Genomic DNA, 13,584 nt, shown 5'->3' with positions numbered 1-13,584 from the left:
AAGGACTCGTACCTGAGACCACGCCGTGGGGGCAGCACCTTCTCAGAGGAGTCCCTGAGACTGTGGCTGCGGGACTCACCCGGTTTAGGGAATCCCGACTAAGCCCCTCCTCCGACGACAGCCAGACTTAACATCCTTTAGATCACTTTGTACCTGCCGAGGGACCGAGGGAGGCCGGGTTTGGTCGGAGGGAGAAGTCGCTGCCTCGGGGGTGAATCAGACAGGGAAGGGGACCCCTGGGAACCGGAGCCCGATAACGAACAACGAAGCGGAATGGGGGGCGGGGCGGGGACCCGTTACTTCGGGTGCTGTGTTCCAGAAGCCACACACCTGAACAGGACAGAGGCGCGGAGACGGAACCGGCCGTAACGGGGGACGGTCAGGGAGGGGGCCCTTCCCCACGAGGGGCCGGCCAGCAGGCTGGAGGGCAGCGAGCGCGGCAGGCAGGCCCCAGTCACCACCACTACCACCTGCCTGGTCTGCCTCCCCCTCTGCCAGGAGACCCGGCAGGTGCTCAGTGAAACAAAAGTACCCCATCAGTGCATACGCTGAGACCTGGTGTTTTACACAGGATTGGGGGTCCCACGTCCTGCTCAGCCCCGGCCCCCCACCACCAGCCAGCCTTGTGCCCGCACGCAGCACAGGGAGATGGGGGGGGGCCTTCCACCACTGCTCTGGACCCTGGCCAGGAGGGGGCAGGGTAGGGGTCAGGCCCACATCCGTCCGAACCCCCCTCTCTGTTCTCCAGACCTCAAACCTCAAAACCTCTGTCTCGTTCCGGCCCCTCTCCTGGGAGTCGGCACTTCCTGGGCTCCGTGGACCTTCACTCCGAGTCCGCGGCCGCGTCGTCACGGCCAGGACGGCCGCACGGCGCCCTGCGTGCTTAGCTGCACGGGCACAACGATGCTCTCAGGCCCAGACACGTAGGCCGGGCGGGGATGGGAACTGTAGGGCCGTCTGCTGCCCAGTCCCCTGGGGCGCGGAGAGGCCAGCGAGGCCCCAGCACCATCGGGGCCTCTGCAGCCCACGGGGGCTCCGGCCCAGGGTGCCTATCGCCCACCCTGCCCGACCCGACCTCCCTTTGCAGCCTCTGACCTGGCTGGACACTCCGTCCGGGCGGACTCCAGGGCGCTCCCGTCATAGGCTCAAGGACATCCATGAGGGGCGGGGGTGGGTGGCAGCGGTGGCGGCCTTTGGCTGTGTTCCCGGCACTCGGAGGAAGGGTGGGGAGGACAGGCTGTGCTGGGCACAGAGGGGTGGCAACCGTGGAGCAGAAAGGGGTATAAAGGCAGTGGGCCGCAGGTGAGGCCCCCACCAGAGGCCATGGCTCTCTTCCTGCTGACCCTGGGGCTGAGCCTCGTCTCCGCCCAGGAGCTCAACCCCCAGGCCATTGTGCAGAAGAACTATAACATGGCCAAGGTGGCTCTGCGGTCCGAGTCTGGGCTTTCCCCGGGGGCTGGGCTGTGGGGCGTCTGTCCTCCGTCCATCCAGGGTCTTTGACCTGTGACCAGGCCGCTGCTCCTGGGGGCCTGCTTCTCCTCCCCCAGCTGAGAGGGCAGGGGGAGGTCTCTGGGAGGAGAGGGGCGGGTCTCTGGGAGGACGGACGTGTCCCTGGAAAGGCAGAGGGGGACCTCGGAGGACAGGGGCTGTCCCCAGGAGGGAAGAGTGATCTTTGGGAGGATGGGGGTATCCCTGGGAGGGCAGGGGGTGCCCAGGAGGGCAGAGGGGTCCTTGGGAGGATGGGGGCGTTCCTGGGAGGACAAGGGCATCCCTGGGAGGGCAGAGGGAGTCCCTGAGAGGATGGGGGGGGGCTCTGGGAGGGCAGAGGGGGACTCTGGTAGGAGGCCATACACCCAGGGCCTGCAGGAAGGAGTTGCCAAGAAGCCCCAGGGCCATACCACACGGGCTCCTCGTGCGTCTGCGGGGCCTCGCCTGCAGGTTTCAGGGATCTGGTATCCGGTGTCCATGGCCTCCAACGACATAAAGCGGATCGAGGAAAACGGGGACCTGAGGGTCTTCATCCGGAACATCGAGAGCTTGGAGGACGGGCGTCTGAGGTTCCATTTCCGCACCATGTGCGTGCTGACCGAACCGGCTGCACCTGTATTGCGGGAGAGAAGGCCGCGCCCGGGGCCGGGTGGGGGCTGAGGGAGGCCGCCCAGCTCACGCCCCGCTGGTTCGCAGGGTGCACGGGGAGTGCGAACACGTGGCCATGGTCTGCGAGAAGGGGGAGAGGGACGGGGAGTACAGCATCAGCCGTAAGCGGAGGCGGGCGCTGCCCCGTCCGTCTGGCGGCAAAGTGCCGCGTCTCCTCGGGCCCTCGGCCCCCGCCTGGGGCCCCAGGGGGGCAGGCACGCCAGCCCGGGGCCGGGGGAGGGGGCGCACGCCGCTGCCACCCACGCTGCCCAGGGACCCCCGCCCGGAGTGACACCGCTCCCCCCGCCGAGGCCCACCGGCCCACCGTCCGCACCCACGGCCACTCAGCACGCCCGGCCCACGAGCCGTGGGTGCCGGGTGCCGGGTGCCGGCGGCGGGCAGGGGCCGCTCTGAGCCGAGTGTCCACACAGATGAGGGGGACAATACGGTGCTGCTCTCGGAGACCGACTACAGACAGTACATCATCTTCCACCTCCGGAACATCAGGAACGGGACACAGACCACCGTGCTGGCACTCTATGGTACCGCCTCCTGACCCCTCCCGTCGGGCCTCAGGGTCCCCCTCCTCTGAAGACAGGCCCTAGGCCGGTGGGAGTCTGGCCACGTCCCGAGGTCCCCACCTGCCAGAGCACCCACAGTCAATCACATCATAGGGTGGGGTTGGGGCTCCCAGGTCCAGGCTTCTGAGCTGCATCTGGGCCCCCACCTTGCACCGCCCGTCTGCTCAGGGCGCCCCCCCCCTTCGGCCTCAGCACTGCCTGAGTCCCCCTACCCCCCTCCCGAGACCTTCTCCACACACCGTCCCAGGGGAGCGGTGAGGGACCCTGGCCCCTGCTGCTGCGTCCTCAGGACGGGTGCCGGACCTGGGTCCCAGCTTCCTGGACAGATTTGAAAAAGTCTGCAGAAAGTACAGACTGGGTCCGCAGAACATCATCAGGCTCGGCAACCAAGGCGAGCCTCCCGCCTCCTGCGCCAGCAGCCCTGGGCCAGGAGTGCTTCGGAGAGTCCCAGGGCCTCAGGGCTGGGGGTGGAGGCCCCAGAGAGGCTCCATCTGAGACCCCCCACCCCCACCCCCGGCTCTGTCTCCCCAGATGCCTGTTTCAAATACAGGAGGTAGAGACGCCCACTCAGGCCTGACGGCGCGTGAGCTTGGCCTCAGGGCGGGCGTGGGGGCTGAGGCAGCACTGGGCGCCGTGGAGGAGGCCGGGGGCAGGAGGGGGCCCGCTTCCCCAAACCCACCCCTCACCCTGTCTGCAGGGTTTCCCCGCCGAGTGGCGGGGAGCCTTCTGGGGAGAAGCCCACCCTGTGTCAGTGTCCCGAGGCCACTCTAGCCGGTGACCACGGACTGGGGGCGCAGAGCCACAGAACTCATTCTTCCCAGCATGGAGGCCAGAGGTCCGAGGTCCAGGCCAGGCAGGGCCACGCTCCTGCGGAGGCTCCATCGGGGGGGTCCTTCCTGCCTCTTCCAGCCTCTGGGGCTCCAGGCGTCCCTCAAGCCTCTGTCTCCATGTTCATTTTTTTAAAGTTCATTTATTTATTTTGAGGGGCATCTGGGTGGCTCAGGCGGTTGAGCGTCCGACTTTGCTCAGGTCATGATCTCGCAGTTCGTGAGTTCGAGCCCTGCGTCGGGCTCTGCGCTGACAGCTCGGAGCCCAGGGCCCGCTTCGGAGTCCGTGTCTCCCTCTCTCTCTGCCCCTCCCTGTTCACGCTTTGTCTCTCTCTCTCAAAAACAAATAAACATTAAAAAAATACATATGGGGCACCTGGGTGGCTCAGTCGGTTGAGCGTCTGACTTCAGCTCAGGTTATGATCTCACAGTTTGTGAGTTTGAGCCCCACATCAGGCTCTGTGCTGACGTCTCAGAGCCTGGAACTTACTTCGGATGCTATGTCTCCCCCTCTCTCTGCCCCTTCCCTGCTCATACTCTGTCTCTATCTCTCAATAATAAATAAATGTTAAAAAAAAATTGTTTTAATAAAAAAAATTTAAGGGGCACCTGGGTGGTGGCTCAGTCGGTTGAGCAACCAACTTTGGCTCAGATCATGATCTCATGGTTTGTGGGTTTGAGCCCCACGTCGGGCTCTGTGCTGACAGCTCGGAGCCTGGAGCCTGCTTCAGATTCCATGCCTCCCTCTCTCTCTGCCCCTAACCCACTCGCATTCTGTCTCTCTCAAAAATAAATAAACATTAAAAAAATTGTTTTAATGTTTATTTATTTATTTTGACAGAGACAGAGAGAGAGAGAGCAGACGAGGGACAGAGAGAGGAGAGAAAATCCCAAGCAGGCTTCAAGGTGTCAATGCAGAGCCTGACACAAGGCTTGATCTCACGACCCTGGGATCATGACCTGAGCCAAAATCATGAGTCAGACACCCAACTGAGCCCCCCAGGCACCCCGTGCCTCCATATTCACAGGGCTTCTCCTCTGTGTCTGTGTCTCTCCTCTTCTGTCTCTGATAAGGTCATTTGTCATTGCATTTATTTTCTTTCTTTCTTTCTTTCTTTTTTAACAGTAGCTGTGACTTCTTTCTTTAATTTTTTCTAACGTTTATTTATTTTTGAGACAGAGAGAGACAGAGCATGAACGGGGGAGGGTCAGAGAGAGAGGGAGACACAGAATCTGAAACAGGCTCCGGGCTCTGAGCCGTCAGCACAGAGCCCGACGCGGGGCTCGAACTCACAGACTGTGAGATCACGACCCGAGCTCGAGTCGGCCGCTCAACCGACTGAGCCCCCCAGGCGCCCCTCATTGCATTTAGAGCCCACTGGACAATCCTGGATGATCTCATTTCAAGATTCTTACCGTAATCACATCCGCAAAGACCCTTTTTCCAAATAAGGTCACACTCACAGGTTCTGGACACTAGGATTGGAACACGGATATACGTGGGGGACCCCACTCGACCCACAGTTTCCTTCTCTGAACTGTCCTTTTCCAGGGCCAGCCGTGTCCCACTGCAGATCGCCCCCTACCTTCCCAGGGACTGTCCCCCCAGAGTGCCTCATCTGGGGAGCGAGGGCCTGGGGCACCCCCGGTAGGGGAGTCGGATGGAAGGCGGTTCCCCAGCAGAGAGGGACAGGTGGTGACCGTCATCCCTCAGAGATCATTAGTTGCGCAGCTGGGACACGCACCCCGTGTACGGCGGATACGTGGAGAGTCCCCACTATTCCGTGGTTATTCTGGGGACTCCAAGCGATGGCCCAGCGGGTATTCACCTCAGAGCTAGGGAGGCTCGCACACGAGACCTGGACACAGACGTCCGTGGCAGCCCTGTCCACGTCCCCCGCCTGGAATCGGCCCAGCAGCCACCCTCGGGAGAAGGGTGACTGAACGTGGCACGGGCCACAGAACAGGCGCAAGCTGGACGGCCTCAAAGCCGTGGGGTCGGGGAAGGCAGGCAGCCCCAGAAGGAATCCGTGTGTAGAACGGTCTCAAAATGTCAAATCCACAGCAACAGGGAACCCTCCGTGACCTCCAGGGGTTAGGGGTGGGGAGGGCCGAGAAGGCAGCAGGTGTGGCTTAAAGGGGCCACAGGAGGGGGTCCCCCCAAATCCGGACTGCGGTGGGGCGTGTGGCTTTCCCTGCCGGGGAAAAGCACAGAACTGAGCGCACAACCCACACTCCACGCGCACGAGCAAGTCTGCGGAGGCAGGGCGCGGAGGGGACGGAGTGCAGGACGGTAGCTTCGGGAGGACAGGGGACGGGCGCCGGGGGTCTCTTGAATCTGTTCTCAAAGGTGCCTGTGAGCCTACAGTTCACTCCAAATACAAGGTGAAAAAGAGAAAGTGTCTGTCTTTCTTTCCAAGTCAGCTTAGAAAATGCTAACAGGCTCCTTCTGCACTGTCCCCAACCCTGGGACCCAGCCCCAGGCCCCACCACCCTCGCTGCCCCCTCGCTGCCCACCGGGCTTCCCCCACCTCCCCTGCTGCCCCTCAGAGCAGAGACCAAACTCCCCACGCGTGCTCTGCAGACGCTTAGCCGGCTGCCACACAGCCCCAGGGAGGGCAGCCGGACAGGGCAAGGAGGGGGCTCTCCTGGCCCCTCAGCACCCCAAGTGTCCACAGGTGAGCACAGCCTGACATCTCCCCACAGCCCACTGATCCAGGAATCTCCAGGATGGAGACACGGGCTGGATGGCCCTGGCTGGGGTCGGCAGGACAGGTCGAAAGCCAGCGGCCACCCTCAGGGGGCCCGTTCTCCGGGGTCCCCGGGGGAGCAGTGTCTGTTCATAACAGCTGAGTCGGCTGCTTTAGGACCAAGGCTCAGGCGCTCCAGGCGGCTGACGGAGAGCTTTGTGCCCCTTCCAAAGGCGCCAGACGCACCCAACACTCCCACGGCCCGCCCGGCCTTCCGGCTCCTTGCCCAGAACCTCAGTCCAGCCTGCGGGGCCTGGAGGAGGAGGAAGCTGCCCGCTCACGTGGGAAGTCGCATTTGGGGATCAGAACGGGGGCTTCCCGGGATGGATGCTAGGACGTGGCAGATAATAGGGCTTGAAGAGACCCCAGGGCCACCACGGAGCCCCGCCCACCCCAGAAGAAGGTCCAGAGGAGCACAGAGCCCAGGCGCAGTGGGCAGGGAAGCTGGGCCCATGGTCTCGGGGTTGGGGGGAAAGCAGGACTCAGTGGGGCATGAAGGAACCACCAAGAGACCGTCATTGCCACAGGATTTGGGGCAGCTGAGGTCCACCTGCAGCGAGTGAGTGGGACCTGAGGGGTGAGTCTGGCATGATCAAGATTAAGCAGGCTTGTTCCAGGAGGGTAAGTAGAAAAGTCACCCCGTCACCCCCAGAATGCCAGTGTGATGCTAAGGGGAACGTGCTTGACCCAAAACGACTTTACTTCCAGGGGAAAGGCCGTCCATAACCATGACGACACCTGCCCGCCGACCGCACCGGTCCCGTCGCGCTTCTAGCGTCTGGCTGCAGAGCCAAGGCGGGGCGGGGCGCCCAGTGGCATCGGTCAGGACACCAGCGGGGTGCCCCGGGACACCGCTCCCCACGGCAGCACAGATCCCGACTGGAGCAGCCTGTGCCAGCCCAGCGTGTGCATGGGAAGCCCCAGGACAGCTCCACGGTCCTGCGCCCTAAGGACAGAGGAGTCAGACCGCACGGCCCTGCCGGGGGAGGACAGGAAGGAAGGGCTGCCCCCCTCCAGCCCCACAGTGGTGCACGGGGTGGGCAGAGCTTGCAGGCACGGAGCGGTCTTCTTTCAACTTTGATTGCCCCCACGGTTTTCCGGAAGGCTGCATCCTCCTCTCTCGGCTTCAGAGGAGAGAAGGCAGGAGGTCGGTCTCCTGGTGGGTTTTATCCAGAACACTGATGTGCATAATGAGGACCCACCGCCTCATTCCTGCTTCCCCAGAGACCCGGGAGGGGTGGAGGCCCCGGCAGAGGGGACGCTGGGCACGGGGACCCCGGTCCCTGTTCGGGTGAGGCTGAGGGCAGAAGAGACCCCGAGCCAGGCGGGCAGCCCGTCGAACGCTCACTCTTCCCTTTCCAGGAACAGAGCCTCGTGTGGGTTGCTGGGTCTGGACTGGGGACACTTCTGCTGGAAAGAGGGCCAAGGAGGAGGGCCAGACACGGACCTGACAGGTCAACATGTGCACGTCCAGGACAAAGGGGGTTTTGGAACAAGTAACATCTGGCGAACAGGTAACCTCCCACGCTAGGCGAAGACACGGCCGGTTCTGTCCAACTAAATCAGGTGCTTGTTTGGGGGATGGGAGAGGGCGGGCGAGGGACAGCTCACTGGAGCAAAGGTCCCCATCCTGTACCAATCAGTGCCACCCCTAGGCCTGGCACCGCTCCCTCATGCAGCAGCCAGACCCTGCCCTGGCTGCAGGGCTGGGATGGCTCAAGTAGGAGTGTCTGCTGGGACCTGCAGCTCAGGCCACGCCTCCCTGAGCCCCTGCCACGGGGTGGGGGGGGGGGGGGGGACACTGGCCCGTGACCTCATGCACCTCCAGCGGCCTGATATCCTGCCTTTGAAGCCCTCCCGAGCCTGGAGTTTTTCAGGTGTTCCCAAGGAAGGTGCCTGGAATCACCCCCTCCCTCAGTGAGCCACGGCTGCCACGTGGGGCCATCCAGAGAGGTCAGGGCGCCGCTGAGCACGTGGGGCGGGAGTTGGAGGCGGTGGCAGATGGCACTGGCTCCCGCTTAGCGCTCCCGGCAAACGCCGGGCTGTGGGGACCAGGGCCAGGCCGGGCGGACGGCACACAGGGAAGACGGACCCGGGGGGCCGCAGTGTGGACGGCCGAGCCCCCCTGGGCTGTGCAAACATGCAGCAAACCCACGGGTGGTGTCGGGAAAGCGGTCTACTGCGCCCAGAGGCCACAGGGAAGTTTCCAGATGGACATCCTATAAAGAGCATTGGGATGGGCAGGGCCGCCTCGGGTTAGAGCCCAGATGTCTGTGAGCACCGCCTCCCCCTGTGGCAAACCTCTCACGGCCACGTTGGAGGCAGAGTCCCAGGCAGGTCCCCGTAGCTCTGACACACGGACGCGCACCTCCCCGGGGGGGGGGGGGGGGGGCTGGGACCTCTCCCTCCCTGTCACCCGGCCCTTGGGGGACATCTGGGGTGCTGGCCGGGACACACGGCCAGACAGGCGCTTGGGGGCCGGGGTCCCCCAGGGGCGGGGCCTCTCGGTGCTTGTTCACGTCTGTAGAGGCCAAGGTTGAGGCCCAGCTGGGAAACGGCTCAGAGCAGCCGCCTAGAGTCTGGTCAAGGACAACACCTTTGTCCCCTGGCCCCCAGTATTCACAGTCCCCCAGCAACGCCCACCAGCAGAGGCCGCGTTGTCAGGATCCCGGTCAGCCGAACGCAGGACCCACAGCCCCCAAGCCACAGGCCCAGCCACAGCCTCTCGATGACTTGCTCCCAGAGGTCGACCTGCAACCACTGAATTCAGTTTTGTGAGCAGGGTCTAGCTCAGCTTCCAGAGTGAACATGGCCAGCAGGGGCCAGGTGGGAGGGGGCCAGAGAGGAGCCCTGCCGCAGAGATCCTGCACGGCAGGGTCAGGGGTCAAGGCCGTGACACAGGGGGAAGGGTGGGCAGAGGCATTAACCCTGGTCCGTCCACCTCACCCACGGACCCAAGTCCCCAGAGGCACGTATGCGGCCTCCTTGTCGTCCACGTTGCCAGCCCCACGCCCGTCACAGGCCCCGGAAGGTAACGCGAAGGGTCTGGCGAACGAGGGTGGGTGGTCTCGCACGCGGCACCGGTCCCCCCGGAGGGCTGGTGGGGGCCACCTGAAAGCCCTTGGGCTGAGGGCCGGCTGACAGGTGCAGCCAAGCTGGGCCCAGAAGAGAAAGACGACAGACACGGACCCTTGTGTGGGAGGGTCCCTCGGGGCACGTGGGGATGACGGACGGGAAGGAGTTCAGGGCTCAGGCCCCTGGGACGGACGGCAGATTTGTAGGCGACAGCACGGACGCCCTGACAGCGGGCCGTGCGTGCTCCAAGTCCTGCTCTGTCTGACGCTGGGGTTTAACCGGCGCGCTGCGAGGCCTCGGGCAGGGAGGCCACGGCGAGGGGCCCCTCTGCGCCCGGCCGGGGACACGCGTGCGACTGGAGCTGCCCTGGGCACACTTGGCTCCAGCCTCGGGGAGGAAACCGAGCTCGGTGTCCAGCGAGCAGACCCCCGGCCGGAGGCACGGGCCTGGGGACGCTCCCCGCTCCCTTCTGTCCTCAGACAAGAGGCTCCAGGTCCTTCTGGGTGGCCCCCGCCCCTGGCAGCCAGGCTCGTGGCACTTGGTCATGGATCCAAGTCAGCGCGGTGGCAGATCCAATCAGCACTACCATCTAGAGGGACCCTGGGGGGGCCCCCGGAACACCAGCTCCTGGCTGCACCGCTCAGACCCCGCCCCCGAAATGAGGCCGGGGCTGCTGGGTGCGCCAGGGCGTGAACCCAGGACGCTTCTCGCAGCACAGCCTTCCCTGACACAGGCCACCGCAGGTCTGTCTCTCACGACTGCCCCCGAGGGCCCGAACTCAGGGGCGCCCGCCTTCCGGCAGGAGGAGTGGGGCGGGCCAGCAGCCGGTTCCCCGGGCTCCAGAGCAGGGCCAGGCTGGGCGGGGCCTGCCCGTGACTCCTCCCAACCCCGGTCACGGGGGCGGGGGTGTCAGGGGCCACCTGAGCCCTGGGGAGGCGGAGGGGCCTGGCTCCCCTTCTCTCTCCGACAGCCCCACGAGGGGGCTGTGGCGCTCCACTCTCCTCCCGGGGGCGCCCTGAGACCCAGAGCCCCGCACTGGCTTCTCCGTGGCCTCCTGCGCGACCTGGTGCTGGGACCCAGGCCCAGGCTGCTGGAGCCTTCTCCAGTGCAGCGCCCCTTCCGCTCGGGGCGTCCGGGACGGACTCCTGGCTGCGGCCGGCCTCCTACCGTCCAGGTGCTCGGGCCGATGGCTCCGAATCACCCCCGGGCCCCGCGCCCAGAGCCCCCAGCCGACCCCCCAGCGGGCCACCCCGTGTGTCCTCCGCACCCGCCGGCTACCACGTCCCCCTAAACCGTGGGTCTGCGTTCTGCTTCCAGCGACGCAGAGGGGCGGCAATGGGGCGCGTGGAGAGGGAAACGAGCCGACGAGCCAGGGAAGAGACGGACGGCCATCTGAAGGGACAGGAGAGGGGACACGAGAGGGACCACGAGACGGCGGAACGGGACACAGCTGACACTGGAAGAAGCAGCCCCGGGTGAGCTGCCATTTTCCCTCCTCCCCCTCCCCTCCCCCTCTCCCCCTCTCTCCCTCCCTCTCTCCCTCTCCCTCCCTCCTCTTCCCTCTCTCCCTTTCCCTCCCCCCTCCCTCTCCCCCTCCCCCTCCCCTCTTTCCCTCCTCCTTTCCCTCCCCCTCTCCCCCTCCCCCCTCTTCCTCCCCCTCTCCCTCCCTCCCCTTCCCTCTCTCCTCCTCCCCCTCTCCCTCTCCCCCTCTCTTCCTCCCCCTCTCCCTCCCTCACTCTCCCTCCCTCTCTCCTCCTCCCTCTCTCCCTTTCCCTCCCCCCTCCCCCTCTCTTCCTCCCCCCTCCCTCTCCCTCCCCCTCCCCTTCCCTCTCTCCCTCCTCCTTTCCCTCCCCCTCTCCCCCTCTTCCTTCCCTCTCCCTCTCCCCCTCTCCCTCCCTCCCCTTCCCTCTCCCCCCTCTTCCTCCCCCTCTCCCCCTCCCCCTTTCCCTCTCCCTCCCTCCCCTTCCGTCTCTCCCTCCTCCTTTCCCTCCCCCTCTCCCTCCCTCCCCCTCCTTCTCTCCCTTTCCCTCCCCCTCTCTGCCTCCCCCTCCCTCCCCTCCCCCTTCCCCTCCCTCTCCCCTTCCCCTACTCCTCCCCTCCCTTTCTCCCTCCACCTCTCCCTCTCTTCCTCCCCTCCCTCTCTCCTTCCTCTCCCTTTCCCCCTCCTCCTCCCTCCTCCTCTCCCTCTCCCCCAACTCCTCCCCTCCCGTTCTCCCTCCTCCTCTCCCCCTCCACCTCTCCCTCTCTTCCTCTCCCTGACTCTCTCCCTCCCCCCTTTCCTCTCCCCTCCCCCTCTCCCTCCCTACCCCCTTCCCTCCCTCTCCCCCCATTCTCCCCTCCCCCTCCCCCCCAGCTTTCTGCCTGAGCCCAGGCCCCATCCAACTGAGGCTGGGTGGCTAACACTCACATAGAAACCTTCGATCTTACCGGCTGGAGGACCCAGAGAACAACGTTGGAGGCAGCCTGGGGAACTGGCCAGGGCAGGGGAGTCCCAGAAAGGAGGGGGAGCCCCGAATCTGCGTGTGTGCCCCGCTCATCTCTCTGCAGGCTCCTGGGACAGAATGTGCACCCAGCCTGGCCCACAGGGAAGGAGCAGACCTTTCTGTCCCAGCAAACAAACCATATCCTTTCCTCCGTGGACCTCGGCATTTGTAAGGGGCCCCAAAGTGTCCTGACTTCTCTGACCCAAACTGCAGGGGCAGTGTCCAGTCCCCGCCATTCCTGCGGGGTCTCCTGCGGGATCTCCTGGGGTCACACGGGTGCTGGACGTATATGGCTCAAGCAAGGAAATGAGCAGCCACGGTTCCGGGAATTCACGAAGGCTGAGCGAGCCTACAACTCTCTGCCAGCACCGCCGATGCGCACCACGAGCGGGAGACCTGGCCACGGAGGAGCGCGTGGGCTCGGGTGGGCTCCCCTCCACGCGTGTGGCAGCGCCCACGGACGGGCCCGTCCGCTCCGCCGGATTGTGTGGGGTCAGCGCTGCGCTGCGGCCCAGCCTCTGCGGCCACTCCCGCTCCACGTGTGGCCCTGCTGTCCCCTCTGGGCTCAGGTTCGGCGTGGCTGAACCGAGCTCCCACGGGCCGGGCGGCTTAGCGCATCAGAGGCGTGTTCTTGCGGCCCTGGCTGCCCTCCTGGAGGACCCATCCCTGCCTCCCCGAGCCTCTGGGGAGGCGGGCGATCCGGGGTGTCCTGGGCTTACAGACGCATCACCTCCCCTCTGCCTGCAAGGACACCTGGCCCGCCCGTGGCCAGCATGGCCCCATCTCCAGGACATCTTCGAAGACCTCGTTCCCAAATCAGGTCACGTTCTGAGCTTCTGAGAGTGAGGACTCAGTTTTGGAGACTGGTTGCGTGGGAACATGACATTTTTGGTGCCAAAGCCACAGAGAATGCACAAGAGCTCACCAACATTAAGATCAAGGTTAAGACATTAGCGTGAAGAGTCCCCGCCGGCCTGCGGGGACAGGGCAGAGCCCTTGCCGTGTGACCTCGCCCCCAACCATGCAGCTGTATAGACGGGCCGCGGGGCCCAGCTGTGTAGACAGGACCAGAGCCCGCGAGTTCCCAGCTGTCACCAAACCCAGACAGACAGTGCCGTGGAGATGCGCTTCCTGCTGCTGACCGTGGGGCTGGTGCAGGCGTGTGGCCTGCAGGCTCAGAAGAGCCATGAGGGGTCCCAGAAGGACCTGTCAAAGGTGAGACAGCAAAGGATTCCGGGGGCCGGCGCTCCCGGGGAGGGGGGGGGCGGCGGGGCTGGAGTGAGCGTCACGGATGGTGGGTGGCCTGCCCCTGGCTGAGGCGGAGGCCTCGTGTCCCAGACCTTCTCGGGGTTCCTCCAGGGAGCAGGACTCCAGGCCCCAGGCAGCCAGACACTCCCCCATCTGAGTCTGAGCACAGGAAGCAGGGCTGGGAGGCACGCGCACCACAGCCCCCTCGTCAGCCCCGTCCACCGCCGACGGGCGCCACTGCCCTTGGCTGACCGCACGCAGACCCAGGCTGGGACACGGGGCCAGAGCCGAGGCACCGCTTTGGGGGACTTGTAAGTGAACCTTAGGGCGAGTCCACGGGGTGGGGGTGGGGGCCTGTGGGGGAAGCCCACAGGCAGGTTTGGGGGCTGCAGCCCCTACCACGGTCTCGGAAGGAGCCCCGAGTTCGGTCCAGAAGGGAGTGAAGCATCCCCCGGGGCAGAGGGGGCAAGGGCTGGGCAGGGGA

General features: G+C 65.1%; 1 protein-coding gene and 2 long non-coding RNA genes across 3 annotated transcripts; all 3 read left to right on the top strand.

The window, feature by feature from the left end:
• The first annotated feature begins 1,323 nt into the window (after positions 1-1,323).
• Positions 1,324-2,692, top strand: LCN9 (lipocalin 9). Its single transcript, XM_027051793.2, has 4 exons — positions 1,324-1,419; positions 1,939-2,075; positions 2,185-2,258; positions 2,568-2,692. Exons 1-4 carry the CDS (start codon positions 1,324-1,326, stop codon positions 2,690-2,692), a joined length of 432 nt encoding a protein of 143 aa, XP_026907594.2.
• A 3,556-nt stretch (positions 2,693-6,248) lies between these two features.
• On the top strand, positions 6,249-8,063 carry LOC128312048 (uncharacterized). The gene is made up of 3 exons (XR_008290836.1): positions 6,249-6,915; positions 7,003-7,254; positions 7,657-8,063. It is a non-coding gene; the product is annotated as an uncharacterized LOC128312048 (long non-coding RNA).
• Positions 8,064-8,083: 20 nt separating this feature from the next.
• On the top strand, positions 8,084-12,794 carry LOC128312047 (uncharacterized). Its single transcript, XR_008290835.1, has 3 exons — positions 8,084-9,325; positions 10,687-10,844; positions 11,781-12,794. It is a non-coding gene; the product is annotated as an uncharacterized LOC128312047 (long non-coding RNA).
• Positions 12,795-13,584: the final 790 nt, after the last annotated feature.

Source organism: Acinonyx jubatus, chromosome D4 (assembly GCF_027475565.1).
Source record: "Acinonyx jubatus isolate Ajub_Pintada_27869175 chromosome D4, VMU_Ajub_asm_v1.0, whole genome shotgun sequence".
Classification (NCBI taxonomy): Eukaryota; Metazoa; Chordata; class Mammalia; order Carnivora; family Felidae; genus Acinonyx; species Acinonyx jubatus.
Note: the sequence above shows the minus strand (reverse complement) of the source record. Positions and strands in the feature narration are given on the sequence as shown.